The sequence below is a fragment of the Mauremys mutica genome, chromosome 8, assembly GCF_020497125.1.
Source record: "Mauremys mutica isolate MM-2020 ecotype Southern chromosome 8, ASM2049712v1, whole genome shotgun sequence".
NCBI classification, from domain to species: Eukaryota; Metazoa; Chordata; order Testudines; family Geoemydidae; genus Mauremys; species Mauremys mutica.
Window position 1 is genome coordinate 58,133,628 of NC_059079.1, and position 26,119 is coordinate 58,159,746.

At 50.9% G+C, this 26,119-nt stretch overlaps 1 protein-coding gene across 9 annotated transcripts in view; it reads right to left on the reverse strand.

Moving 5' to 3' along the window:
- Positions 1–20,756, reverse strand: part of AXDND1 (axonemal dynein light chain domain containing 1) — a 68,695-nt gene extending 47,939 nt beyond the window's left edge. For 2 of the 9 annotated variants that reach the window (XM_045028938.1, XM_045028935.1), the window contains exons 1-11: positions 20,525–20,754; positions 18,607–18,767; positions 17,662–17,843; positions 6,086–6,186; positions 5,283–5,391; positions 4,302–4,384; positions 3,437–3,493; positions 3,205–3,313; positions 2,274–2,395; positions 1,724–1,864; positions 82–186 (exon numbers count right to left, since the gene is read on the reverse strand). In XM_045028938.1, coding sequence (XP_044884873.1) covers positions 82–186; positions 1,724–1,864; positions 2,274–2,395; positions 3,205–3,313; positions 3,437–3,493; positions 4,302–4,384; positions 5,283–5,391; positions 6,086–6,186; positions 17,662–17,843; positions 18,607–18,736 — 1,139 coding nt within the window. In that variant the 5' untranslated portion in view covers positions 18,737–18,767; positions 20,525–20,754. Of the gene's footprint in view, positions 1–81; positions 187–1,723; positions 1,865–2,273; positions 2,396–3,204; positions 3,314–3,436; positions 3,494–4,301; positions 4,385–5,282; positions 5,392–6,085; positions 6,187–17,661; positions 17,849–18,606; positions 18,768–20,483 lie in introns of all 9 variants that reach the window. The other 7 variants (XM_045028942.1, XM_045028941.1, XM_045028940.1 and 4 more) reach the window with 6 other exon arrangements.
- Between the last annotated feature and the right edge of the window lie 5,363 nt (positions 20,757–26,119).

Consider the following 26,119-nt stretch of genomic DNA (forward strand, 5'->3'; position numbering starts at 1 on the left):
GACAATGGAAGAAGTATGTGCTTTGCCTTCAACTCAAAGACATCATATTGCTCCAACCTTCCCTGGGCTGAAGGAACTCACTTTGCATTCAGCTCAGCGTCCCGCACTGCATCAGCCAGCTCCTCATGGGCCCGTTCTGCTTCTCTCGTCACCCTGAAGTCATGTTCTCGGACCTCGCATAGCTCACTGGAATAGCATAGAACAGTCATTTCACAGCCTGCTGCAATCAGAACAATTCAGTCAACCTACCAATCTCAGTCTAGAGTGCCCTTAGCTGTCTTGTGTGCTTCCCTTCCGCAAACAGCCAATCATCTCATCTTAAGGGATCTTTATGTCCTTCCAGTGCACACAAAACTCTATGGTCTTCTTGTGCACACATTTTGCTTAAAGCTCTCCCTCTGCAGGCAGCTTTGCATAACATTTCAAACAAGATGGATGGATTTAAATCAAAGCTATTTAAATCACTGATTTTAATCATGATTGAAATTAGCAAGCAGAAAACCTTGATTTAAATCATCAACTTTAATCATGCTTTGTATTAGTACTTTTTAGTTATTTTCCTAAAGAAAGGTTGATTCTCATTGATCGGTAACAGAAAACATATTGATTTGCAACTAAATATAGTCCTTACACTAAGTTTAGTGCTTCATTTTGCAAACAAGGAAGATACACCATACCTATACACATTTATTTAAGCTTACCGTACATTTATTCTGATTCTTAGCTTTCTATTTTTAAAGTTAGAAATGGTGAATGATGCATTTTGTATTTACTAGATGATAATTAATTATTTACTTGTGATTTGTGTCAAACTCTGTATTGATGGAAATTCAAATTCAATTAAAAATGCACCAAAACAGCATTCTATTTATTAATTAAAACTATTTTAAATATGTTGAAATATGCCCAAAAAATCAAAAAGTTTATCAAAATAAGTTTTGCATTTAAAATTAACCAATTTATTAAACAAAGAAGGTATTATTTGTATTTAATGAATTGAACTGACTGTTTCTGGTCACTAGGTCCTTCAACATTTTAGAACTAGTAAATCTCATCCTCTCACACCTAGTTTTTATCCATAGCTTGAAAGAGGAAAACAAACTTTCCTGCTTTTTCAACTCCCAAGTGGTTTTTTAACTTTGAATGAACTAGTCATTGAACTGAACTACCCGAATAAACTAAAATGAAGAAAATATTCTCTCTGAACAAGCAGAAGAGGCTACTGCTGTCAAAAGCTAATTTAACACTTCATATGTTGGTTCTAGATGCCTAGGAAGTGACTACCATCAGTTCAATGGTTTGACTTCCTTTAAAACTTGGCAGCAAATATTCACTACTTAATATTTTTTGTATTTAATTTAAATGATTTAAATAGACTATAATTCACTTAGGTCTTAACATAGGCTATCATTATTTCAAATTTATTTTTAAATAGGTTTATTTTTCAATTCAATTTAAAGAAAGTTAATTTTAAATTTAAAACAAATGTGAGATTTTTATTTTTTTAAATAATCATTGATTGTTATCCACCCTGATTTGAAGAAAGGGAAGAGACTTTGCTGCCATCCTATGCTACAGTTCTTTGCATAAGAGGTCAGACAGTTGTGAGATATTGCCCTGACCCACAGCATACAACATGGGAGCAGAAACCATGGACAAGCAGCACGCCCAACAAATCTACTGCACAGAAGGTAGATTTCTGAGGATCAATCATGATTCAGACCTGGTCAGCTGTCCAACAGATTCCTTGAAGTTGTATAACTCTTCTGTAATGTGCCTGTCCATTACTCGTTGTGCCATCATTTCTTCGTAAAGGTTTCTCATCCGTTGGGGGATTCGATCCAGCAGATTCACATACCTCTGCCTGTAATAGAAAGAGACAGTAAACTGGGAAAATTGTCTTACCTTTCTGAGAATCACATCTGCTAATCCAGTATCTAATAAGAGGGTCCTCTTTCCACTGAGTATGGAAATTTCTATAATATAAACTTCCTAGCATTTGAAGCCAGGATTTTAACATTCTAGGATTATTCAGTTGTGTCAAATACAGGATCTCTGAGAGAATGGTGTAAGAACCTTGATCACAAAGGAGCTCTCAGCTATCCTACTCACAGCTTCTCCCACTAGACATCACTTATAGAGAACAGGGCAGTGGTGCGGAGGAGAGTGACAGTTAATTATTCTTAACATTCCTGGAGGCAACATGGTTTTATGAAATACCAGGCTAGTTAGAACACAGCCATAATCTGAAAGGGAACTCTGAGAATTCTCACCTAAGCTTAGAAAGCAGTTCTCCTCTCTCTGCACAATCCACACTGACCTGTCGAATCAGCTCATGGAACACTATGTTGTAAATGTTCTGCTCTGTCTTCAGCACCTCCAATACATTGTGCAACTGGCAAAAAACAAAACCAGGATCTTTGCAGGCTTTCTCAAGGAATTTACTCCTTGATAGCAATGACTTTGGGATAAAGGAATCCTGGACAAAGTTTGGTTTTAAAAAACAAAACCCTTGTGATAGATTCCTTTTTCAGAAGAAAATGGTAATGCAGAGTGAACTGGAGAAGGAGTCATTGTGCATGAGTTCAATAGTACGGTTTTCAAAAGTGCTCAGTACTGGCCTAACTCTGCTCCCATCAAAGTTGATGGGAGCCTTCTGTTAACTCCAATGGGAACAGTTAGGCAGATACTGAGTGCTTTTTAATATCTCAGCCTATATGTCCAAATCTGCCCCATTTCTGTACATGGAATGCCTGAAGACAGCCCTAAGATAGGGAGAGTCTCTGACATCCTGTTTCAAACCTGGATAGGCTTCTGAAGGCCCAGCATTTAACATCTCCAGTCAATTTGCATCAGTAGTGTTCGGTTTCCTTTTGTAGTCACAATCAGGAGATTGGGAATCTGCTGCTTTAATTCTTTCACACTAGCCATTCAAAACACGTCCCCTGTTGGCAACATTTGCACCAGGAAAATCCAACACCTAATGCCCTGGAGCCAACCTGTCAGTCTTCATAAATCAAACCAAATCCCAAGAGGGTACCCTCAACAATGAACAGTCTCCATTAGTAGTACCAGGATGAGAAGGAAGACCCACGGTAGCGTATAGCATTAGAATTAAACAACTGGGAGACCCCTTAAATATTGCAGGGGATAAACGCTAGTGTAGAGGAGATGTTATTTCTCAGGATTTTGACAAGACATTACCTGTGAAGGTCCTGTTATCCCAATTTGCTCATCATCTACTCCAGCCTTCTCCAGCATGGTGTCCATCACCTTCATCAGCTGGATGACCTCTAATCTCCCAGATGGTTTCCTAAAATTCCAGGGTAGAAAGGACGTGCCATTAGTTTATATAAAATGTTACAAGGTATTACATAGAAATTAAACTCATACTGTCACTTTCTCTAATAGCAACATGGTGCAGGGCAGTACTCACATGGATGGGAATAGCCGCAGTCTATTTTCACTGTCTTCAAGTAGAGTTGTGTATTTACTGGAAAACAAACATAAATTTTAAAACCTGCCTCAGACAATATTCTGGCTTCGCTGTGGAATTCAGGGCTGCCTCAAAGGGGCTGTATAGAATGTAAGCTCTGTGAGGAAGGGACTGCCTTTTTGTTCTGGGTTTGTACAGCACATAGCACAATGGATTTCTGGTGCATGTCGGGGGTGCTACCATAACACAAATAAATAAAAAAATATAACACACAATACTAATATTATTATTAATATTACTTATATTAACATTATATATTCTGCCACTCAGAAGTCTGGGATTTAATTCCTAATCTCAATCTTTTATTCCCTGATGGAGAAAGAAGGAAGAGAATACGAGACTCCAACAAATTTAAGGTGTGGTGTTGAGGGTTTAAAAGGACTCTCTCTAGACTTCCTTGGTCAAGGTTTGGTGAACTCAATTCAAGCCTCACAGCCAGGAGGACTAAAAGGTGGAAAACCCAAGGGGGTAGCTTTCAGGATTTCAACTGCGGCACTGAAGATCCACTATGTGGGATGAGAGAATCTGTCTAGCTTTATTGCAGAATGCAGTTCTAAAAGGTAGATAGAGCCATTACACAGCAATGGATGCAAGAGCATTGCTCAGACAGCTCTGCAGGGACAGGTGTTGCCTGACATCTCTTCTGCAACCGTTTTTCTAGATATGCTCTTAACACAACTGCTAAACCAGACTTTATATACTCTTCACCCCTTGCATATATTTGGCCAGTGTTCTTGGCCTTGTTACCTTGCCCCAGGCCATTAAACCTTGAGGAGAATTCTCTGTAAACCATACAAGCACTCACTCATCATAATACTCCAAGCCCAGGACTCCTTTGTTCTTCACAATGTGAAATTCTTCAGGGACAAGGCTATCTGCTACACTTGTCTGCGAAGGACAGAACGGAGACATCAGAACATGAAACGCATTGGTAAAAGCTGCGCACAAACCCCCACTATCCCCCAGAAGGGATATTTGTTGTGGTTGCTTAGAGAGCAAGCCTTATGCAGAAGCTTTTTGTACTGCTTTCCCATTTCTCCATGTATGAATTTAGAACTTAGATGATTGCTGCACTTCACAAATCTAAAATAAATGTAAATTAATGACATAACATAAACGTGTGTCTGAATTCCAACTGTGAGATGGGAGGTTTTCTGCTGCTGAAGAAATTGTATAGCCACAAAAAAAGCAGTGAGTTATTAGATCAAAGGGTAACAGATTAAAAGACTGTGCTGGGTGGGAAACCAGGCCTAAATATAACACAGACCAACATCAGCCAAACTCTCAGAGAGTTAGAGCAATGCAGAGTGCAAATGAAAATCCGCCCCTAAATCTACACCTAAAGCTGGTTCAAATTTAAAATCTTTATAGCCACACCAAAATGGAAGAGTTCAAAATGGAAGCACAGCATTCTGTACAGTGATGCCTGCAAGAACAGCTGTGGCCCCCCCTTACAGTTAGTGTGGCTATATTATTGCTTAAAATAATTATGGCTGGAAAAAGCTAGACCTGATAGAGTTTGAACTGAAATCCCACGAAACCAGAGCTCTTGTACCATTCTCTGCAGACACTCCAGCTGAGACAGGCTGAAAGGGAGTAGCTGAATTACACTTTCCACCATTCCCACAGTGACTATTATTATGAATATCTTGCTCTTAAACATACATTAATACTAGGAAAGGTAAAGAAGAATCAGCAGGGTTTCAGACTGGTGAAGAAATCTTTTGATCACTATGTTCAAGGACTCAAATGAAATGAGAAAGATTTATCAAACTTATGCACTCACAGCACTAGTCGTGGATGAATCATAACGATGTGGTTCAGCTAAAGGGCTTGCTGGAGACATCTTTCTTCCATCTTCTTTTCCAGCTATGTCACATAGAAATGAGACATCCCTGAGGAAATAGAGGAAAGTGCTTGTTCATTGAGCTCATCACCAGGCACTCCATTTCTCTCCTAATGCTAATCACAGTCTAAGGGAGGATTATATTGTGCATCCTGATGAAGGCTATACCTGGAATCTTGTCACACTTGGCCAATGAAGGGTGATACAGTGATATTTTTAGCCATCTTAATCATTTCATTAAAGTTGAATCTGCCAGGAACTACTGTCTGCAATAACCCTGGTCAGGGGGTTGCTTTTCAGCCTTGTTGCCACTGATGTGCCAAAATATGTGTGTCTCTAATTTCTGGTAAGGACAGCATATGATTGGAACATTATCACTTCCCTGGCATGACTAATACAATGTTAAATTAGAAGGACCTGCAATAAAGCTATAGGAGAGCTGCATCCTCTTCCAAATCTATTAAAGACAGGCTGGGCTTCCTCTCAGCAATCCTGGATTATATATATATATGTGAGACTTAACTCCTGTGGAAAAGAGTAATTCCAAAAAGAAACCATATAACCTCAAAGGAAAACATCTGGCCCTGAAAAATCTCTCCATATTGTTGGGCAGCACTTCCACTTGTTTATTTCCCAGCCAATACTTGAGTGTTTATCACAGCCATTAGACATGAAGAGTAGGGATGTTCCCAGCCCTCATCTTTCTCCACTTTCACCATCTCCCTTACCCCCAGTTCACTTACCTTCCAGCTCCTGTCAGACAGATGGGATGGTCTATGAGATATTTGAACTTGTTCCTGCGAATGGGATGTTGCCAGAGCCCATCTGGGACACGCATGCTTCCCTGAAGAGCAAGCACAAATATCACTTCTCAGTGAAAACCCTATGGTCAAAGGTAGTCAAACAAAGCCTACCTGTCATTCCAGGGGTTACCTAAAGAACTGAGTCACCTATGCTCAGATGGCTGAAGAGAACAATACCATTGACATTCAGAGCGAGAGAAAGAGAAACAGGGAGATATTACTAGGAATGTTTACATAATAGAAGGCAAACAGCAAAATGGTCACTAACAATTTTACACAGATCACACATAGGGTCCTCCATTTTTTTTTTGTGTTCTCTCATTCCCCATTATTAATCCCGATAATTACCCAAAAACTGTGAAGTTAATTTTTGCCACTGATTTTCACCCCTTTTTTTAATACGTGTACTAAACACCGCTAACTTTCCTAGGAATTTTAAACAAAATAAAAGCCAGAAACAAAGGGCCCTAATTATATAACATACAGAGGGTCTGTTTGACAGGTTTCCATGAGTCCACATTAGGGCTTGGTTTATATAGTTCTGTGGTTCCGAACATTTTGGAGTTGTGTCCCCTTCTTCCCATTTATGACAGACTCTTGCCTGGGACCCCATCTTGTCTTTTCACCCTGTTCATTGCTGCCACATATCACTTGGTATTTCATCCATTTACTCTCTCTCTTTCCCATCTTCTTTCTTCTTCCCTCTCTCTGCCAGTGTTCTCTACAGGACCCTGTTCTCAATCCCTTTCTGCCATCCCTCCATACTCTCTCAGTCATTCTCCAGGGTTTGCTATCAACTCTATACTGACGACTTCCACATCTCCCTATCCATCTTCACTGTCTCTCCAATATCTCTCCCTGAACATCCAGCTGCCATCTCAACATGTCTCAAACTGGACCTCTGTGACACTCAGTACCACAAAGTAGCATGCTGGAACCCCGATATTCACCACTGTCATGTGATTATATGTTTTGTACAATGCATGCCTTCTGAGGTATCATTTTAAGAGTCTTGATCTGTTGAACCTTAATATCCAGTTGAATTGTATGTACTATAATTGAATGTGAAGTTATGAAGTATTGCTATATCTGTTACTGAGATATGTTGTGAGGTTGGGAAACATCCACAGCGGACCTTTCAGTAGTGTGACAAAGTCAGGCCGGCCAGCTGCAAGAGGGTGTTCCTATTGCGTTCCGGGGAGAATCCAGAGAGTCCAGAAACTCAAGTAATTACAGGGGCCAATGAAAAAAATAACAAGGACGGGTGTGAAGGCCAAAGGGTCAAAAATAGGGAACCTGAAGGGGACACCAAGCAGAGAACCCTGGACAGCACCCACTGTTCCTCAAAGGTGTCAAGGGAGCGAGGCAGACGTGCCCCAGAGGAACTCTACCCAGATGCGTGAATGGAAGGAGGATCGGAATTAGGCCCCACAGTGGCAGAGAACCCCCTCAGCCAACATCCTCTCCCTGGTGTTATAGACGGCTGCCTTGGCCATCGCTAGGAGGAAGTTGATGAGGAGGTCCCGTGACTTTGTGGGGACATGGATGAGGTGTGCATATATAAAGAGGTGGGGGGAGAAGTGCAGCCAAAAATGTAAAAGAAGGTCCAGGAAGAGCCAGAAAAGGGGCTGAAACCTACTGCACTAAAGGTAAATGTGCACCAGGATCTCCCTCATGCTGCAGAAGGGACAGGCTTCAGGGACAGGAGTGAACCAGGTCAAATACACACCCGTGCTCACGGCTCCATGGAGGCAGCACTGGGCCCACACTCAGAAGGGGCCCCATTGTCCGGACTTACTGCTCCAGCCTCCAGACCGATTCCTCGGCCAGCTGAGCCGGCCAGGAAAGCTGCCCCCACCCCTGCTCCGCCCTGCCTCTTCCCACCCCTGTTTTGCCACAGCCCCGCCCCCACTCCACCCCTTACCCTGAGCTACATCCCGCTGGTGAGTGCTGGGGGGCGGTTCCCCCCTGACCCCAGTCCCAAGGCTGGGAGCCAGGGGAGCAGAGTGGAGCGGGCTGTGGCCAGGTCACTCCACTTCCCGCCGCCCCATGAGTGTGGGGTTGGGCCCGCCCTGCAATCACCGGGCGGCAGGAAGTGGAGTGACCCGGTCCCAACCCACTCTGCTCCACCGGCTCCCAGCCGCTCCACCACCTTGTGCTGGGGGGAGGTTTTCCCCCTGCTCCCCCAAGCCTACTCCTACTGCTGCCCCCCACAGACCTTGGGCATAGCCTCCCACCCTGCAGAGGCCTGGGGCCAGCCCCCGCCGAGGCCCGGGGCCAGCTCACCCCCCACTGGGGGGCTGCGTAGGGCACCACAATGTCTAGGGACAGCCCTGCTGGGCCCCTTCAGGCATGTGAGTCCTGAAGGAGCCTGGCTGGGACAGGCCGGGCTCCCACTCTGTCCTGGCTGGTTGTGCCGCTTCCGAGGGCCAGAGGGATCCCTGACTGGCCCCAGCACTGCTGCAGGCTCAGCCCATGTATGGCTGGTGAGTGTGGCTGGGGGGCAGGAAGGACGTGGGGGAGTGGGTCTCTGGATGGTCTTGGGGGGGGCACTGGGCAATGGAGGTTCTGCATTGGGTATTCCTGGGGGAATGAAAACAGATCCCCTGCACACTTCTTTGCTTCCCTTTCAAAAGTGATCGAGAAGCAAAGGGTGGGTGGCAGCTGAGAACACCCATGGGCTTAGTTTGGGGGGCACTGCCCCCATTTCTGCAAGCACAGAGCTGCCCAGCTAAAAAAAGAGGGTGCTGCTCAGAAGATGCCACTTTCTGGGTCCTAGTTCTGGTTGAGCTCCCCTGCTGTGTGCTGGGAGCCATCCTGTTTTCTGTACAACAATCAGTGCCTATGGTGGGGAAAGGCAGGCTGCGGCTGGGGCTAGGTGGAAAGAGGCAGGGAGGAAGGAAGGGGGTGGGGTAGGGAGGAGATGGAGCAGTGGGGAAGGGGCATGGGATGGGGAAGAGAAAGGGATGGGGGAAGCAGGGGCAGGGGGAAAGCTGGAGCCCAGCATGTGGTACCCCTTGGCAGAAGCTGAGGCTTCCCTCAGCTGAGGGCCCATTGAACCCTCACCCTGACAAGCCCCACCTTCCCTGCATCTGTACCACCCCAATGAGCCCCCCCAACACCCTCCCCACTGAGCCCCAACCACCTACACCTGGATCCCCTGCAGAGTCCCATTGCCCCTGCACCTGGAACCCCCCCCAACGAGCTTCTGTGCATCCAGATCTCCCACTGAGCCATCCACCCCAAGACTGCCCCACAGAGAAATCTCTTACCCCTACCTGGATCCCTCTACACTAAGTCCCTCTGTACTTGGATCCTGCTGCCGGGCTGAGCCTGCTCACCCACACCTGGTGCACCTGGCACAGGGGGAAAGGGCCCCAGGGTGTTTCTGGGGCAGGCCTGGCCCTTACACTGTGTCTGGGTTGGGTGCAACCTCACTCCCAAGTCCCTGTCCTGCGGTAGGATGCAGGGAGGCTGCAGGGTAATCTCCCACCTCCATGCAACCAGTGGCCTGTGCTCCCCACTGCCATGTTGGAGCCTCCACATTTATTTATTGAGGGATAGCTCAGTGGTTTGAGCATTAGCCTGCTAAATCCAGGGTTGTGAGTTCAATCCTTGAGGGGGCCACTTAGGGATCTGGGGCAAAATCAGTACTTAGTCCTTCTAGTGAAGGCAGGGGGCTGGACTCAATGACCTCTCAGGGTCCCTTCCAGTTCTATGAGATAGGTATATCTCCATATATTACAAAATACTGTGTGCAGAATTTTTTTTTTTTGGTGGAAAATCCCCCCAGGAATATGGGGTGCTGTGCAGCTGTGATGGTGAGACTGGGAGGAAGGTGGTGGGTAGTGGGGAGGTCTATGGGCAGGGGGCGCTGGGCAAGCGGTGTGGTGTGCAGGGTGCTATGCAGTTGTAGTGGGAGGCCAGCGGGGGAGGTGTCTGGGAGGGGTGGGGGCTGGGCATAGAGATCTGTGGTGGAGGTCTCTGGGTGAGGAGGTGCTGAGCAAAAGGGTGGGGTACTGGGCAGGGAGTGTGGTGTGGTGCGAGCCCGCCCTCATGGGGAAGGGGCATGCTGGCAGCACAGGGCTGGGCAGGCCAGTGTGTGTCTGGCAGCTGCAGGTTTGTAAACAGTGCCCTCCTGCTGGGCTGTGCGGAGCAGGGCTGCTCCCACTGCACTGTGCCTCATTGCCCTTAGCCCGCCCTTCACTCTGGAGACTGACCATCCCGCCCCTCTGCACCTTACTCCATGGGGGCCCACAAATATGTTTGGTGCTGGGCCTACAAAAAATTAATCCAGCCCTGCATGGAGGAGCCATCAACTGATATTCCTGGATGGCTGTGGGACTAGGATGGAATATAGGCTGGCCCACCGGGGTTCCTCATCCTCGACAGATGACATTAAGTCCCACCATTTGGTATCGGGGTGGGACACGAGAGTGAGGAAATGGAGAGTATAGAGCATGAGCGTGTGCAGATGTGCCCTTGGGGTGGTTCGAAAGCAAACCAGATGCAGGTCATGCAGCTGGCTTGAGGTTTAAGGGTGGGGCAGCCAAGTAGGCTCATGGAACAGGGGCCCTATAAGAAGATCCAGAGGGCCCGGGTGGGCGGGGAGCAACCTCCCTGACGACCTGCTCAAGGTAAGCTCGAGAGGCGGGAGACAAGGCTACCCTCACCTCCTGAAGTAAGTGCCGGGGAGTAGGAAGGGTGGAGAGCCCCCTACGCTGAGTGAGCATCAGGGGATCCACCCAGTCTCCTCAGTCGTAGTCCAGGAGGTCTCCGATCCTGGTGACTCCTCCAGGACCAACCTCTGGCGCACCAAGGGGGACTCCGCCACCTGCACACTGAGTTGGGGATTGTGTAGCTGGGGCTCCACGAGGAGATCTACCCCCTCAGCGGCCGCCACGGACCTGGTTGCCGAGACCAGCTTCCAGGTCTGGAGGAGGTCCTGGTAGAAGAACGGCAGCCCGGAGAGGTCTCGCGGAAGATATCTCAAATGGAGATAAAAGAGCTGCCAGTCATATTGGAGCCCTCGGAAGTGGAGTAGGAAGGCGTGCACCAGAGTGCTCCACTCTGGACTATGTGCACCATAAAGAAGTTTCTGCAGGGCCTGAAGGCAGAAGACATGGACTTGAGTGCGAAGGTAGATCAGACCTTTCCTCCCTCCTCCAGGGGAAGACTCAAGACCCCTGCAGAGACCCAGTGCAGTCCTGGCCAAAAGAACTCCAGAACTATCTCCTGGAGGTGGGCCAGGAAACCCGGGGCCAGGATCAGGGTATTGAGCCGGTGCCGGAGCATGGAGAGGACCAGATGGTTAAGCACCACTGCTCTCCCTCACAGGGAGAGGCACCAGAGCAGTACTGTCCATCTTCACAGCCGCTCACCCACCCTGCCCTCCAAATCCTGCCATTTCTCCAGAAAAGGAGAGAAGGATGTGTGGCGGAAAGATAAATGCTGAGATAGAGCAGTGGACCTGCGCTCCACCGAATGGTTTGAAGTGCGGGTGGGAGGGAGCTCATCTGTCACCCGTCCCCGACCTACAGGCCAGAGCTCTTGACCCAGTTAACCCAAGCGAAGGAGGCTGCTGAGTAGATTGCCTGGCAGGCCTCTACCCACACCAGGTCACCTGGGTCCTGGACCACGAGGAGCACATCATCGGCATACGCCAATGGGACTGGCCACAACTGAGGCTCTTGGAGCACCAACTCTGTCAACCTCCAGTGGAGGAGACAGAAGAAGAGCTCGATCACCAGAGAATACAGCTGGGCCAACAGTGGACACCCCAATGTACCCCTCGCTCGAAGCTGACAGGTTCAGTCAGGGTCCAGTTGAGCCTGACCAAACACTCCACAGAGGCATACAGCACAAATTGGGCCCCGCAGCCAAACGCTCACAGAGTGCCCAGGAGATACATGGGGTCCATCCTGTCGAATGCTTTTACTGGTCCAGGGATAGGAGGGCGAATGACAGACCATCCCTACACCTGAGCTCCAAGAGGTCCTGGACCAAATACAGGTTTTCGAAGATGGAGCGGCCCGGGATGGTGTAGGTCTGGTCAGGATGGACCATGTCCCCCAGCATGGATTCCAGGCGCAGCGAGATGGCCTTTGCTACGACTTTGCAGTCTGTGCTGAGGAGCAAGATGGGACGCCAATTCTGAAGGTCACGGGGCTCCCCCTTCTTTGGTAGCAAGGCGAGCATGGCTCGCCTGCACGACAGGGGGAGGACCCCGCTCTCCAAGGACTCAGCCCAGACGGTGACGAGGTCTAGGACACGGACATCCTAGAACACACAGTAGAACTCCACAGTCAGCCCATCCAGGCCTGGAGATTTATTAGTGAGCATGACATGGAGGGCTTCTGAGAATTCAGCCAGAGTAAGAAGCAGCTCCAGCCGGTCCCGGTCGCCCGCGCTGACTGTCGGGAGTTCATTCCAGAGCACTCTGCAAGCATCAGCGTTGGTCAGATCCACACATCTCCTCTGGATCCATGAGGGGGGTGCCGTCCTCTGCCAAAAGGCAGGTGACGTGTTCTTGGCCCCCCTCTTTTTCTCCAGGGCATAGAAAAAGCGGGAGCCGCAATCCATCTCCCAAAGGAGACGGATGTGGGAACGAATGAATGGCCCCAGGCTTGATGAACTTCATGGGCCCGGAGCTCCTCCAGCTTCTCCTGGCATGTTCCACAGAGGGATGGATCCCAAGGGCTGGTGTCCAGGCACCTCTCCAGCTCCAAGACCTCCTGCTCCAGCTGCTCTATCACCACATCCCTCCGCCGACTGGCAACCCAGGTATAGTCAAGACAGAAGAGCCGGGCACATACCTTCCCCACATCCCACCATCACTGCGCCGAAGGAAAGGCGCACCTCCGCCCTCGCCAGGCCAGCCAGAATTCCTGGAAGGACGCCACGAAACCCACATCCTCCAGAGGTTATTGTTAAAATGCCAATAGGCTGGCCCTGGTCTTTCCGAAGTGAGAGAGGCCGTCATGGCCACCAAATGGTGGTCCGAGAATAGGGCCAGCCAAACTCTGGAGACGTGGTCCCATGAGAGATGATGACGAGATCGATAAATGCGGTCCAATCGGGAGTGGCGCGACCGATCTTCCTCCACTCGGACATAAGTAAAGTTAGGCTCATCGTCCGGGTGGTGGTCGTGCCAGATGTCCACCAGGGAGTGATTGTCTACGATCTCCCAGAGGACGTCCGCAGAGGCTGGGCACTGCTCGGTCCCTGGGCACTGCTCGGCAGAATGAGAGGACGTGACAGAGGGTGGGGTCGTTACAGCCTAGCAGGAGAGGGGCTTTCCCTGACAGGGGCTTTCCCAGGGTGGAAAGGAAAGGCAAAAGGGCAGCATTGGGAAGCAAGAGCGGGATGGAAGTGAAAACCACCCATATGTTCAGGCCCTCAAAGGACTTGAGGCAGACGTACATGCCCCCCAATGCCAGGCGCCTCCTCACTGCCTCCTGGGCAGTGGCCTTTGATGCCAGGAAGAAGACTACCTTCCCGTACATCTTACAGACTGCCACCATGGCCTTGGGCCCCACCACCCTCGCCAATGCCCACATGTAGGCACCAGGAGGAAGCGGATGCTGTGGTTTTTGGTTAGGGTGGGAAAGGGGCCCCGGCTGCCAGGGATGGAAACGGAGGCAGTGGCCGGGTTAGATGACGAGATGGCAGGTGGAGCGGCTGCGGCCTCCTGGGCGTACGCTGTAGGGGACCAAGAGAGGGATGCTCCCAGAGCTGGTGGAGAGGATGGCAAGGGAAGGGGCAGGTTGGCCACAGCCGATGCTGGGGCCGCGGAATAGGGGACAGCCCCTATCATGGGGGGGTTGGCCTTCTGGGCACGGCTTTTCCCTTTTTTCCCCTGTCCCTTTCTACCAGCTGGGGGGGGGGTCCCACAGAATTGGAGGAGACAGAAGGCCTGGCAGCAACAGGGTCCATACCTGTGCCCGCCGCTTCCGGTGCCCCAGCAGGGGCGATGACAGGTCTAGCAGCAGTGGTCGAGAGGGTTGCCACAGGGACAGATGGGAGGGGCAGGCGGAGGAGGGGCAGCAAGGTCAATCCAGGGGGCCCCACCCACTGTTCCCCCCCGCCATACTTGGTGCGGAGGGGATGAGCACTGAAGGGGGGAGGGGAGAGGCCAAACCATACCTCCCCACTAGGATGCAGGCAGGGGGAAAGGGTGCCAAAAAAGTGAGGGTTCGGGGGCGCCAATCAAGGCAGGGGAGGGTGAGAGCAATTATTGCCATGAGATGGGAATACTGGCTCCTTCGGCCACACTGGAAAGGGGAAGAACTACAATATCAGAGGGTGGTGTATTGTACAGTGGGACTCAACATAAAGGGGGAAGAGGCATAAGCATGTGGGGAGGGGACAAGGGTGCACAGAACGAAAGGGCTGGACAAGGGTGGCAGCAGAAGGCAAGGGGAGAAGGGAATGGGCTAGAGACAGACTGGGGGCAAGGCCAGAAAACCACAGGGATTAACTGCAGGGGCTAGGACTAGGCTTACAAACCAACAGACTCCTAGGGACTGGAGTGGGGCAGGCAAACAAACAGAAAAACTGCTGGGGGGGGGCAAATACAGGAAGAAAGGGAAAGGGGCAAACTGCTGCAGGGAGGCTGCTGGGCAAAGCAGAGGGTGGGAAGGTCCACCAGCCAAAGCAGCAGAGGAAGGGAGGGCCAGTCCAAGGGCATGGATCAGGCAGCCAGGCAAGCAGGAAAGACCCCACAGGTGGCAACAGAAAAAGAGATGGGGAAGCAGGCCAGCAGGGCCCCCCAAGGAGTGGCAGCAGCAACCAGGGTGACCACTAGCTAGTGAGGCAGCAAGAGGGGGCTGGCCCAGACCAAGACTGAGGGTACTGTGCACCCAGCAGCAGTAGCTCTGCACCCACACAACAGTGGTGTCCTACTGAAATTCCAGGGAAGTGGGTGGGTGTAAGCTCTAGAATGTTAAAGATCCTCTTCCCTATCAGCTGAGAAGGGGTTACCTCAGGTCAATTAGGATTAGCTGAGAAGAGGTTACCTGAGGTTAATTAGGAACACCTGAATCCAATTAAGGGCTTCCTGAGACCTTTTAAAGCCCCTCCCATGTCCCATTTCCTCCCCCACCTGGCCACAGTGGCAGGGGGAAAATAAGCATCTCTAAGGCCACGTTTACACTTACCGGGACGGTCGACGCGGCGAGTTCGACTGCTCGGAGTTCGAACTATCGCGTCTGATCTAGACGCGATAGTTCGAACCCCGGAAGCGCTAGTTCGAACTCCGGTACTCCACCGCGGCAGGAGGAGTTGCCGGAGTCGACCTTGGAGCCGCGGAGTTCGCTTCCGCGGCGTCTGGACGGGTAAGTAAGTCGAACTAGGGTAGTTCGAATTCAGCTACGTTATTCACGTAGCTGAATTCGCGTACCCTAGTTCGACCCCCGAGCTTAGTGTAGACCAGGGCTAAGAGGAGAGGCTGTGCTCCTTCCCATAGAGGAAACAGACAAGCCTAAGCACCTACTAGGGGAAGGACTGACTCCCCAGGGCAAACCACAGGATGATACATTCCCCTGCCTCCTCATTGGTGAGGGGTATCTCCCTTTGTATTGGTGTCTGGTGAAATGGTACCTTCTGTTTGTAGTAGATCTAAGAGTGAGCCTACCAAGAAAATACCACAGAAGGGGGAAGACAAAGACTGCCCTAGTGCGGCAAACAGGGATTGATTTACCACAGGCCCGTCTTGCCAAAGGGAGAAATGCTGAGGCTGGTGAGACAAAGAAGGTGTCTTACCACAGTAGGGATAGAGGAGCAACTATCATTAGCCAGACAGGTGTTGATGGTCCATCAAGAATAATCCACTATCCCAAAAACTCCACACAGAGGACACCTAGGCAATGAGGGCAGCCTAACCCACATCACAGCAATTATCTTTCTAGCAGTTGGAAGAAAGTATAAAAGAGGGACAGTGACATCATCACTTGGCCTCTTTTCTCTCCCATCTCAACACCCGGAAGATCATCCAAAAGACACAGACTTTGAATGGGGGAGATGGGTCACAGGGAAGGAAATCTAGCCTGTGTATTGAGAACTGAGCTGTTTGTAACATTTATTAGGGTGAGAGACTGCTTGATTCAAATTTTGCTTAGTCTGTAGAATTTAGACAATTTATTTTTATTTCTATGTAACTAACTTTGATCTCTATGCCTGCTACTTATAATCCCTTAAAATCTATCTTTCTGTAGTTAATAAATCTGTTTTATATTTTATCTAAAGCTGTGTGGTTTTGGTTGAAGTACGTGAGAAATTTCAGCTCAGCTGTTGCATATCCACTACCCTTTTGTCGGACTGGTGAACTAATTAATCAGCTTGCACTGTCCAAGGAGGTCTTGAGCAATGTAACAGTATATTTCTGGGATGCAAGGCTGGAGTCTGGGGTGACTGGATGGTGCCTCTCTCTGTATGAGTCATGAATAGCTCAGGGAACATTCATGCAATTTAGCTGGGTGTGGGGCTCCATATGCTGAAGGCTGAGTGATCACAGCACCTGAAAAAGTTCTGCTGTTTGTCACTGGCAAAGCATTGTGAGAGAGAGCGCAGGCTCAAGAGTTAAGGGAGCACAGCGATCCCACAGTTTCAGGTTATACCCCAGGGATCCTGTCACAACTTTCCAAATCTCTCCTCCCCTTTTTATGTCACTGTTAACATCACACACATCCTCCTTATTCTCAAAGCTTGCAATACTATGGTCATCTTCCAGTTCTCTTCCTACATCTTCCCTCACATAACTAATCTTACCTTTTTGTCAGCTATAGTACCTCCAGAATTTGCCCCTGCTTCAGGAAGATTTCAGTCAATGCACTAGTTTCCTCCTGCCTTAAACACTATAATCTCCTACTCTCTCACCTCCCAATCTTGCCGTTTATAGTTCATCCAGAAGGCTTGTCCAACAGAGTATTGTAGTGTACCCTTTCATATCTTTAGTCTGAGGCAGGAATGATGGTTTTGACTGGCACAGTAACCAATTGTGAAACTTTATGCATGTTATGGTGCTATACAAATTATAGATAAAAAATCATAATAGTAATAAAGCTTCCAAGAAGTAGAAAAGATCAAAACAGCAGTCTAACCAGTTTCCATATAGCTCTGTCACCAGAAAAAGCCAGGACTAATATGGACAAAATAGTTATCTAATATTTTAGTGGCACCAAAGTGTGCTAGGCACTTTATGGTAACTAAATGAAAAATTCCATTTCAAATAGCTTAAAATCCATATAAGGTTGTTGTAATTAGAACATAGGTGTAATATAAGTTTAACAAGTTTATGGAGCCATTGAAACAAGTCACTTCTAGCCGAGAGAAACACAGAAAAGACACTAAATTCACTTAAACTTTAGCTGCTGGAATAAAAACATGCTGCACTAAAGAATTCCTTTAACTTTTTGATAGCACAGCTGGATACTGTGCTAGTATAGATCTAAATGAGACAATTCTGGGCAGGTCTCATCCTGAAGAGGAAAAGGTACTACCTAGGATAATGTACGTACCTTGAAGTCTTTTGCACTTTTGTTTTTCTTGGGGGGTCTTAAGTATTCAGGGCTATAAGCACTACTGGCAGCAGAAGTCAGAGCTAGGAGGATCTCTTTTGGGATGAAATCACACTGTAGGGAAGTGGGAAGAGGCCCTGAACGGTCCAGCATAGTTGATTTGTTTCTTAGCTGAGGGAGCTCTGGAAAATAGCAGGAAACGCCCCCCGCCCCCAGTACATAGTTACTTTGCTGGGGAGGGAAACATTGTTTTCAAAACAATATGGTGAGCTGGCCTCATTCTCATGTATTTTTTAATAGATCTTTATTAAAGGATCACCTTATCCCATCATTATGAATTAGTCCCCACAGAAGTAGCTCTCCAACATAAGCCCATTGTAAACCCACTGCTGTGGCTCCTCTGCAGGCAGTGCTACTGCTACTTGTTCAGTATGTAGCAATAGGTTTTCTGTGAGAATTTCAGAATCAGCACAAAAGGCGTCAAACTGCTGCTATCTGCAGAGTTATTTTACATATGGTAGTACAGCACGCACACATTTAAGCACACTCACAGAGGATGAGCATCCTAAATTCACCATTCCTTTGGTGGTGCTCTGAGGTGTTGGATTATATTAGAGCCCTGCAAATCAGTGGATATTTGCTTTATATCTGTGGATCATTTTTGTGGATTGGATGCTGATACAAATTTTGTATCCACTCAGTGTTCTAATTATTCAAACCACAGATGTAAAAGTAAGAGCATGTGACCCACCTCAATACAGTGAATATATAAAAACAAGAAGGTACTCCCAAACTGCATTCTCCTGTTATCAACCTCTTACTACGGATTGCTAGGAGGTCAATTTTCTGCAAAAATGATGGTGACTGAGACATTTGTGAATCACTATTAAACAACGCCCTCTATGCAGTTTATACAGTATCATCTGGTCCCCAGCTGAAATTTATCTGCATTTCTACTGCTGACAGGTACCAGAGATAAACTACCTTTCATTTTTCTGCCCTCTGGTTTGGATGCAGATGGTGGCCCAGGAACAGGCATTTGATTGAAGGATATGGTGAGTGGTTTACTATTCATTTATTCAAGGAATTTTCAATGATGAAATAACCTGCAAGCAAAATTAAATCAAAACTGTTGCTGGGCTTCATCATTTTTATGGAAATAAAACTTTGGTGTAAGGTACAAGGAGAGTCAGAAACCAGACATGGTGCTTTGCATCTAAAATTTTGTGTGTATATATATATATATATATATATATATATATATATAGTAAAAAGCTTGGATTAAAAAATTTAACATGAAGCAGGCACTAACCATTTCACATACACTTGTGAGTACACTGAATTGAGCTCTAGTATTTATTTTGCAATTCATTTTTTCATCATTTATTTCCAGTGCCAAACCAACCTATTGTCAAACCTTACTTTGTAAAATTATTAGAACGAGTGACAAACTGTGCTCCTCTATCATCACCAGTGCTTTATCCTCCCATTCATTTATGTGCTTTTCCATTTGTTTCCAATTTGTGTTGAGAATAAAACACTTATCAAAATAGTTGTCTTTATTACCTGCATGACACCACAATGCTTGTATTGGACACATCTGAATTGTATTGCAATTACCTCCATATTTATTGCAAAAAAAATCTGGTCTCTCCCATTTCACCCACTGTATTCTGAATTTTGTCTTGATATCTAATTGGATGCATTTAATTTTTTTTCACAAGCACTCACTTGAAAAGCCCATTTTTACTAGCTGCAAATACACATCGTTTTTGCAAAGTCAAACCACATCTCATGTTAGCCTTCCTTAGATCTGGTCACCAATAGCAATACAAATAATTAGATCAGTAAGTGGAATGTTAATTACCCCTATGCCTTAGCCTTATCACGGGATGATCAACAGCATCCCCTGGCAAGTGACTGGAAAGCACATGTGCCTTGCGAGTGATATGCAGGCGTGGCGTGGATCAAGGTACCCTTGATCTTTCTGCCTGACTCGTCAGCAGACCCATTCCCTGCTCCCCACAGAGTATCCTCCATGCCCCCGAGCCGGCCGCACACTGCGGAAGGTTCCTCCCGCTCCAATGTCCCGCAGGCACCCCTGGGTCCAGCCCGAGGGGTTCAGGTGGTTTCTGCTCCCGTGCAGCCGGCAGCACAGGCAGGGGCGGCTCTACAAATTTGGCCGCCCCAAGCAGTCATGCCCGGGAGGCGCCCCCGAGCCGCGGGAGCAGCAGACCTCCCGCGGGCATGACTGCGGAGGGTCCGCTGGTCGCGCGGCTCGGCTGGAACTCCCGCAGCTGCGGGCGGTTCGCTGGTCCGGCGGCTCCGGTTGAGCTGCCGCAGGCATGCCTGCGGGAGGTCCAACCGAGCCGCGGGACCAGCGAACCGCCCGCAGTCATGCCTGCGGCAGGTCCGCTGCTCCCGGGGCTCCGGTGGACCTCCCGCAGGCATGACTGCGGCAGGTCCGCCGGCCCAGCCTGACGCCCCCCCGGGAAAGGGCCGCCCCAGGCGGGTGCTTGCCCCGCTGGGCTCTGGAGCCGGCCCTGAGCACAGGGGAGCGCCGTGCACTGCGCTGTCAGCCGGCGGGGGCCAGGCTGCACCACGCCCCGGACAGCATCACACCGGCCCCCAGGGGCAGGGCCGGGCACGGGCCAACAAGCTTCTTCATTCACCCCCGCCCAAGCTCGGCCCGTGGCAGGCGGCAGCGAGCTGGCCCCGCTTGAAGGGACAGGCTGAGGGGGCGCAACGCCCCCGCCCCGCCAGCACCTCCTGTCCCCCCGGGGGTACGAGCCGCTCCCAGTGCAGTGACACCCCCCCCACACCCCGCCGAGGTGATGCCGGCAGCGGGCAGGTCGCCGTTTACCAGCTCTCTCTAGCACCGGCACTTCCAGTTTAGTTTGTTGCTATGGAAACGCAGGGCTTCTCCGCCATAGCTGTCCGAGTAGCGCCTCCTGAGGTAGAACTCCCCCTCCGCGGAATCTCCTTCCCGCGCCTGTTCCTCCTGACCGACGCCCACCTTTCGCATTACGACCTGGACAGCCAGGAAGGGGGCGGGGGTGGGACTCGGAGGAGGACTTTGATCAGGCAGTGGCTTAGTCACCTCAGCAAATCCACTTTCCCTCAGGGCCTTAGTGCCGGCTCTACCACGTACGCCGCGGCACGCACTCCTCCCTCCCGTGTTAAAAACTGAGCTGCCCCGTTCCAGGCCTCCGATGGCCCGAGCCCGAGAGCAGGCCCAGGCACGAGACACATTGCAGAGGGGGCTGGCGCTCCGGGGGGGACGGGGACGCACAGTACTGAAGGGAGAGTTGCCAACTGTCTTCGGGTTACCATATTTGAACATTCAAAAAAGAGGGGGGGCATCAGCACCGCCCACAGTCCACCCCTGCTCCAGCCCCATTCTGCCCCAGGTCCCACCCCCTCCCCATTCACTCCCTGGCCTGGCTTGCTGTGTCCCGCCTCACTCCCCCACCCACTGCTCACCTCCTCCTACCTGCCACTCACCTCCTCACTCCCTTGCCAGAACCCCCACCCGCCCCTGGCTTGCTGCTTCTTGCCTCCTCCCCCCAGCTGCCCGCCAGAGGCTCTCTTGCCACTCACCTCTTCAACCCCCACTGCCCACCGCTGGCCTTTTCACACACACCCCCACCTGCCGCTGGCTCGCCTCCCCCCTTCCCTGGGAAAAGTGCCAACGGGAGCTGCTGGAGCCACGGAACGGGGCTTGCAGGCACCCGCAGCGTACAGAGAGCCCCCAGACCCGACCCATCCCTAAGAGCTAGAGGGACCTGCCGGGGGGCCAGGCAGGGAGTCCTGGCGGTGTTTAGCTGGGGCGGCTCCCTGGAAGCATCCGGCAGGTCCCTTTGGGTCCTAGGGTCAGGTTGGGCATGGAGGGCTTTCTTCCTGTGCCTGCAAGCCCCACCCCCACAGCTCTGATTGGGCAGGAGGGAGCCGGTGCAGCATGCAGACACCCCCTCCGCCTCTGTGCCTGGGGGCAGTGGTGAGCTGCAGCCGGTTCCACCTGTTCGCGCGAACCGGTTGTTAAATTTAGAAGCCCTTTTAGAACCGGTAGTCCCACGCAGGACAACCGGTTCTAAAAGGGCATTTAAATTTAACAAGCGCTCCCTGCTGTGGCCCCACCTTACCTCAGCTCTGCCTCCACCTCCTCCCATGAATGCTCCTCCCTGCTTCTCCTCCCCCCGCCCTTCCCACGAATCAGCTGTTCGCGGGGGAAGCCTGGGAGGGCTGAGAAGCATGCAGGCTTCCCGCTCAGGAACAGGAAGACGGAGCTGAGGTAGGAGGAGCCGGAGGGCCCCGCGTCTCCCACGGCCCGGCCCGGCGGCGTCCCTCCCCAGCCCCGCGTCCCCGGCCCCCCGGCTCCGGCCGTGTCCCTCCCCGGCACCGCGTCTCCGGCTGCCCGGCCCCGGCCCCGCATCCCTTCTCGGCCGCCTTACTCCGGCCATCCGGCTCCCGCCACATTCTCCGGCTCCAGGCTCTGGCCGCGTGACTCCTGCCCCAGCCCCGCATCCCTGGGCTCCCGGCTCCAGCCGCGGCGGGACTATAGTGCCACCAGCCACGTCCAGGCAGCGCAGTAAGGGGGCAGGGAGGGGGTGTTGGAGAGGGCAGGGGAGTTCGGGGGTGGATAGGGGTTGGGGGGGTCAGAGGGCAGGAATAGGAGGATTGAATAGGGGCAAGGGTCCTGGTGGGGCAGTTAGAAAGGCTCAGGGGTTGGATGGGGCAGTGGGAGGCAGTCAGGGGCAAGGGTTCCAGGGGCTGTCAGGGGACAGAGAGAAGGGGTGGTTGGATGGGGCAGGGGTCCCTGGGGTAGGGGGGAGGTGTCAAGGAACGGGGGGGTTGGATGGGGCAGGAGTCAGGGGGGGGTCATGATCCCTCCTGGGGTGAGGAGGGAACCGGTTGTTATGATTTTGGCAGCTCATCACTGCCTGGGGGCCATCCACACTGCAAGCTCCTGTTAGCAGGTGGGTGCTAGGAGCTGCCCCAGCACTTTGGACTTAGGGTTACCATATGTCCATGTATTCCCGGACATTTTTAAATATTTAAAAATTCCTCCCCGACAGCAATTTAAGAACTAAAAAGCCAGACATGTCAGGGAAAATACAGATGTATGGTAACTGTAACTTCTGATTGCAGAGAAAACCAACATGTTTGCCCTGCCCCAAGGCCCCCACCCCTGCTCACTCCATCCTGTCCCTCCCTCATTTTCACCAGGCTGCAGCAGGGGGCAGGTGAGGGTTACCTACTTTCTAATTACAGAAAACCAAACACTAGGGTGACTGTGTGTCTGGTTTTCAACTGGAACACACAGTTGAAAAGTGACTCCAGCAGCTCCAGTCAGTGGGCCATTACAAGTCCAGTCAGTAGTGCTGCGGAGCTAAGGCAGGCTAGTCCCTACTGGTCCTGGCTCCGTGCTGCACCCCAGAAGTGGCCAGCACAGCTGGCTCCTGGCAAGGGGGGGGCAGGGCTCTGCACCCTGCCCCTGCCCTGAGCACTGATTAGATACTGTCATTGGCCAGGAACTGCAACCAATGGGAGCTGCAGGGGCAGTGCCTACAGGCAGGAGTAGCATGCAGAGGTGCCTGCTGCACCTCCGCTCCACCTAGGAGCTAGACCTCCTGGCCGCTTCTGGGGCGCAGTACAATCTGCACTGTCAGGAAAGGTACCTTAGTGCCCCTCCCCCATTGTGCCACTGACCAGGAGCTACCACCGGTGACCTAGAGCCCCAACCCTGAGCCCCCTCCTGCAACCCAAGCCCCTCAACCCACACCTCCAGATGGAGCCTGCATCCCAACCCCCTGCCCCAGCTCAGAGCCCCCTCCCACACCCTGAACACCTCTGTCCCAGCTCGGAGCCCCTCCTGTACCCCAAACCCCTCACCCCCAACCCCTTACCTCAACCCAGAGCCCCTGCCCCCTCTCACACCCCAAACCCATTTCTGGCCCCACCCCAGAGCCTGCACCTCCAGTTAGAGCTCTCACCCCAACCCCCTGCCCCAACCCAGTGAAAGAGTGACTGTGGGGGATAGTGAGCCACCAAGGGAGGGGGAATATAGTGGGCAGGGCCTCAGGGAAGGAGCAGGGCTAGGGTGTTCAGTTTTGTGGGATTAGAACATTGATGGGCAAACTACAGCCCAAGGGCTGCATCCAGCCCTCCAGAGGTTTTAATCTAGCCCTCAAGCTCCCGCTGGGGAGTGGAGTCAGGGGTTTGCTTCACTCCACGCAGCTCGTGGAAGCAGCAGCCAGGGGGCTCCACACACTACCCCCACCCCAAGCGTGGCCTCTGCAGGTCCCATTGGCCAGGAACCATGGCCACTGGGAGCTGAAGGAACAATGCCTGCAGAGAGGGTGGCGTCTCCACGTAGGAGCCAGAGAGAGAACATGCTGCTGCTTCTGGGAGCTGCTTGAGGTAAGCGCTGCCCAGAGCCTGCACCCCTGACCCCCTCCCACCCCAAACTCCCTGCCTCAGCCCAAATCCCCCTCCTACCTGCCAAACTCCTTGGTCCCAGCCCAGAGCACCCTCCTGCACCCCCAACCTCTCATCCCCAGTCCCACCCCAGAGTCCTCACCCCCTCCCACACTCCAAATCCAATTTCATGATAATTCATGGCCCACCATGCAATTTCCATACCCAGATGTGGCCCTCTGCCAAAAAGTTTGCCCACCCCTGCATTAGAAAGTTGGCAACACTACTGAACACCCATGCCCCGGCCACTGCCCTGCCCCTTCCCTGAGAACCTGTCCCACCCCTTCCTGAGGCTCTGCCTCTCTCCCTCCATTGCTTGCTCTCCTCCCCTCTCGCCCACCTGCTCATTTTCACTGCAAAGCCCAAACCAGCATATTTATTGTTGTGACAGATGTATTATGCTAGTTTCAGGTCAAAAGGGTAATTAAAAAAATTTTTACACAAGTTTTCATGATTCTTTCCCTCCCTCCTTCCCATTTTTCATAACCAGCTCCATGTTTTTTGTTCACTAAAGTTACAGTAGTTTTGTGTGTGGAATTAGGACCACACTTTATCAGAACTCCAGTGGGTCTATTAAAGGCCAACTCCTGAAGCCCAAGTACAAATCCAAAAAGCAAAACTCCAGAAATGCACATCTGTCCATATACCTATATAAAGAAATCTGTAGAAACTGACTCACACACCTACATCCAGATACACACAGGTATTCATGTGTACACGTCTAGAATGTAGTAAACACATACGTCCACGTTATTTATTATTACAATTGTTTAGTGCCTAGAGCCCCCAACTAAGATTAGGGCTCCAGGGTTATAGGTGCTGGACATACACATAAGAGTCTGCAACAAAGTTTATAATGTAGCTAGACAAAGGTAGGGAGAAATGTGTGATATATTATCTCTTCTGCAATTCCTAGTCAACAACACTCACTTTTTAAGAAATAATACATTTCTTTTAGAGTTCCCTTCTCTTTTAAAAACTTGTTATGAAAGGAATACACACGTCAATTTTTTTATGTGCAAGCCAGCAAAAAGAATAAAAGTCAAAGTTAGGCTGCAAATTTTATTCACACAGGTATACAGATATGCAGCAATACATGTACTTCCCTACACAAAGACAGTTTTTTACATGCCTGCACAGACACACCCAACTGGGAAGGGAGGAGGGTGGGCTGGCAGAGAAAAGATGGGGGGGCAGGCAGAGGAGAGAGGATGGGGGAGGGAAAGAGGCCAAGGACAAGAGCAGAGTGGGGGTAAGAGGCAGCAGTGAAGGAAAGAGTTGGGGGAGGGGTATGTGGGGTGGATAGGGGATGCAGAAGGCTACTGGTGCATGTGGATGTGGGAGGCACAGGGGCGTATAGGGACATAATGGGAGTGAACCAGTGTCTGAAGGTGAATGGGGTGCAGGGCTGTCAGCGGTGAGGGACATGGGGATGGGTGACGGAGGTGGAGAAGATGGGTGGGAGAGGGCTGAAAGGGGTACATGGCTGGGATGGGTAGGTGTGAGGGACAGAGTAGGATGGGATAGGGAGGGATGCAGTGAAGGGGATGAGGGTGCAGAGGGGTTGATACAGGGGGTGATGCAGCCCTATTCCCAGCACTCTTGAGATGCAGATACATACCGCCAACTCCTGGGTGCTGGTGATGTGACAGACTGCAGTTCACCGCCAGGCACGTGCCACAGCTTGAGCCCAGCCACAGGAGCGTGAGAAGTGGGCCAGCAGCAGCAGGAGAGGCACACACCACGACCCTCAACAGCCACCTGCTAGGCACGCTAGTTCATCTCCTGCGCCAGCCAATGGAAGCTGTACCTGCGGGTGGATCAGCACGTGGACCCCCCTGGCTTCCCCTACATGTAGGAGCTGGAGGGGGGATGCCAGCTGCTTCCCGGGAACTGCGCGGTGCAGTAGCTAGCAGGGAATCTGCCAGCCCCACTGTGTGGCACTGCTAACCTGACAGTCAACAGCCTGGTCAGCTGTGCT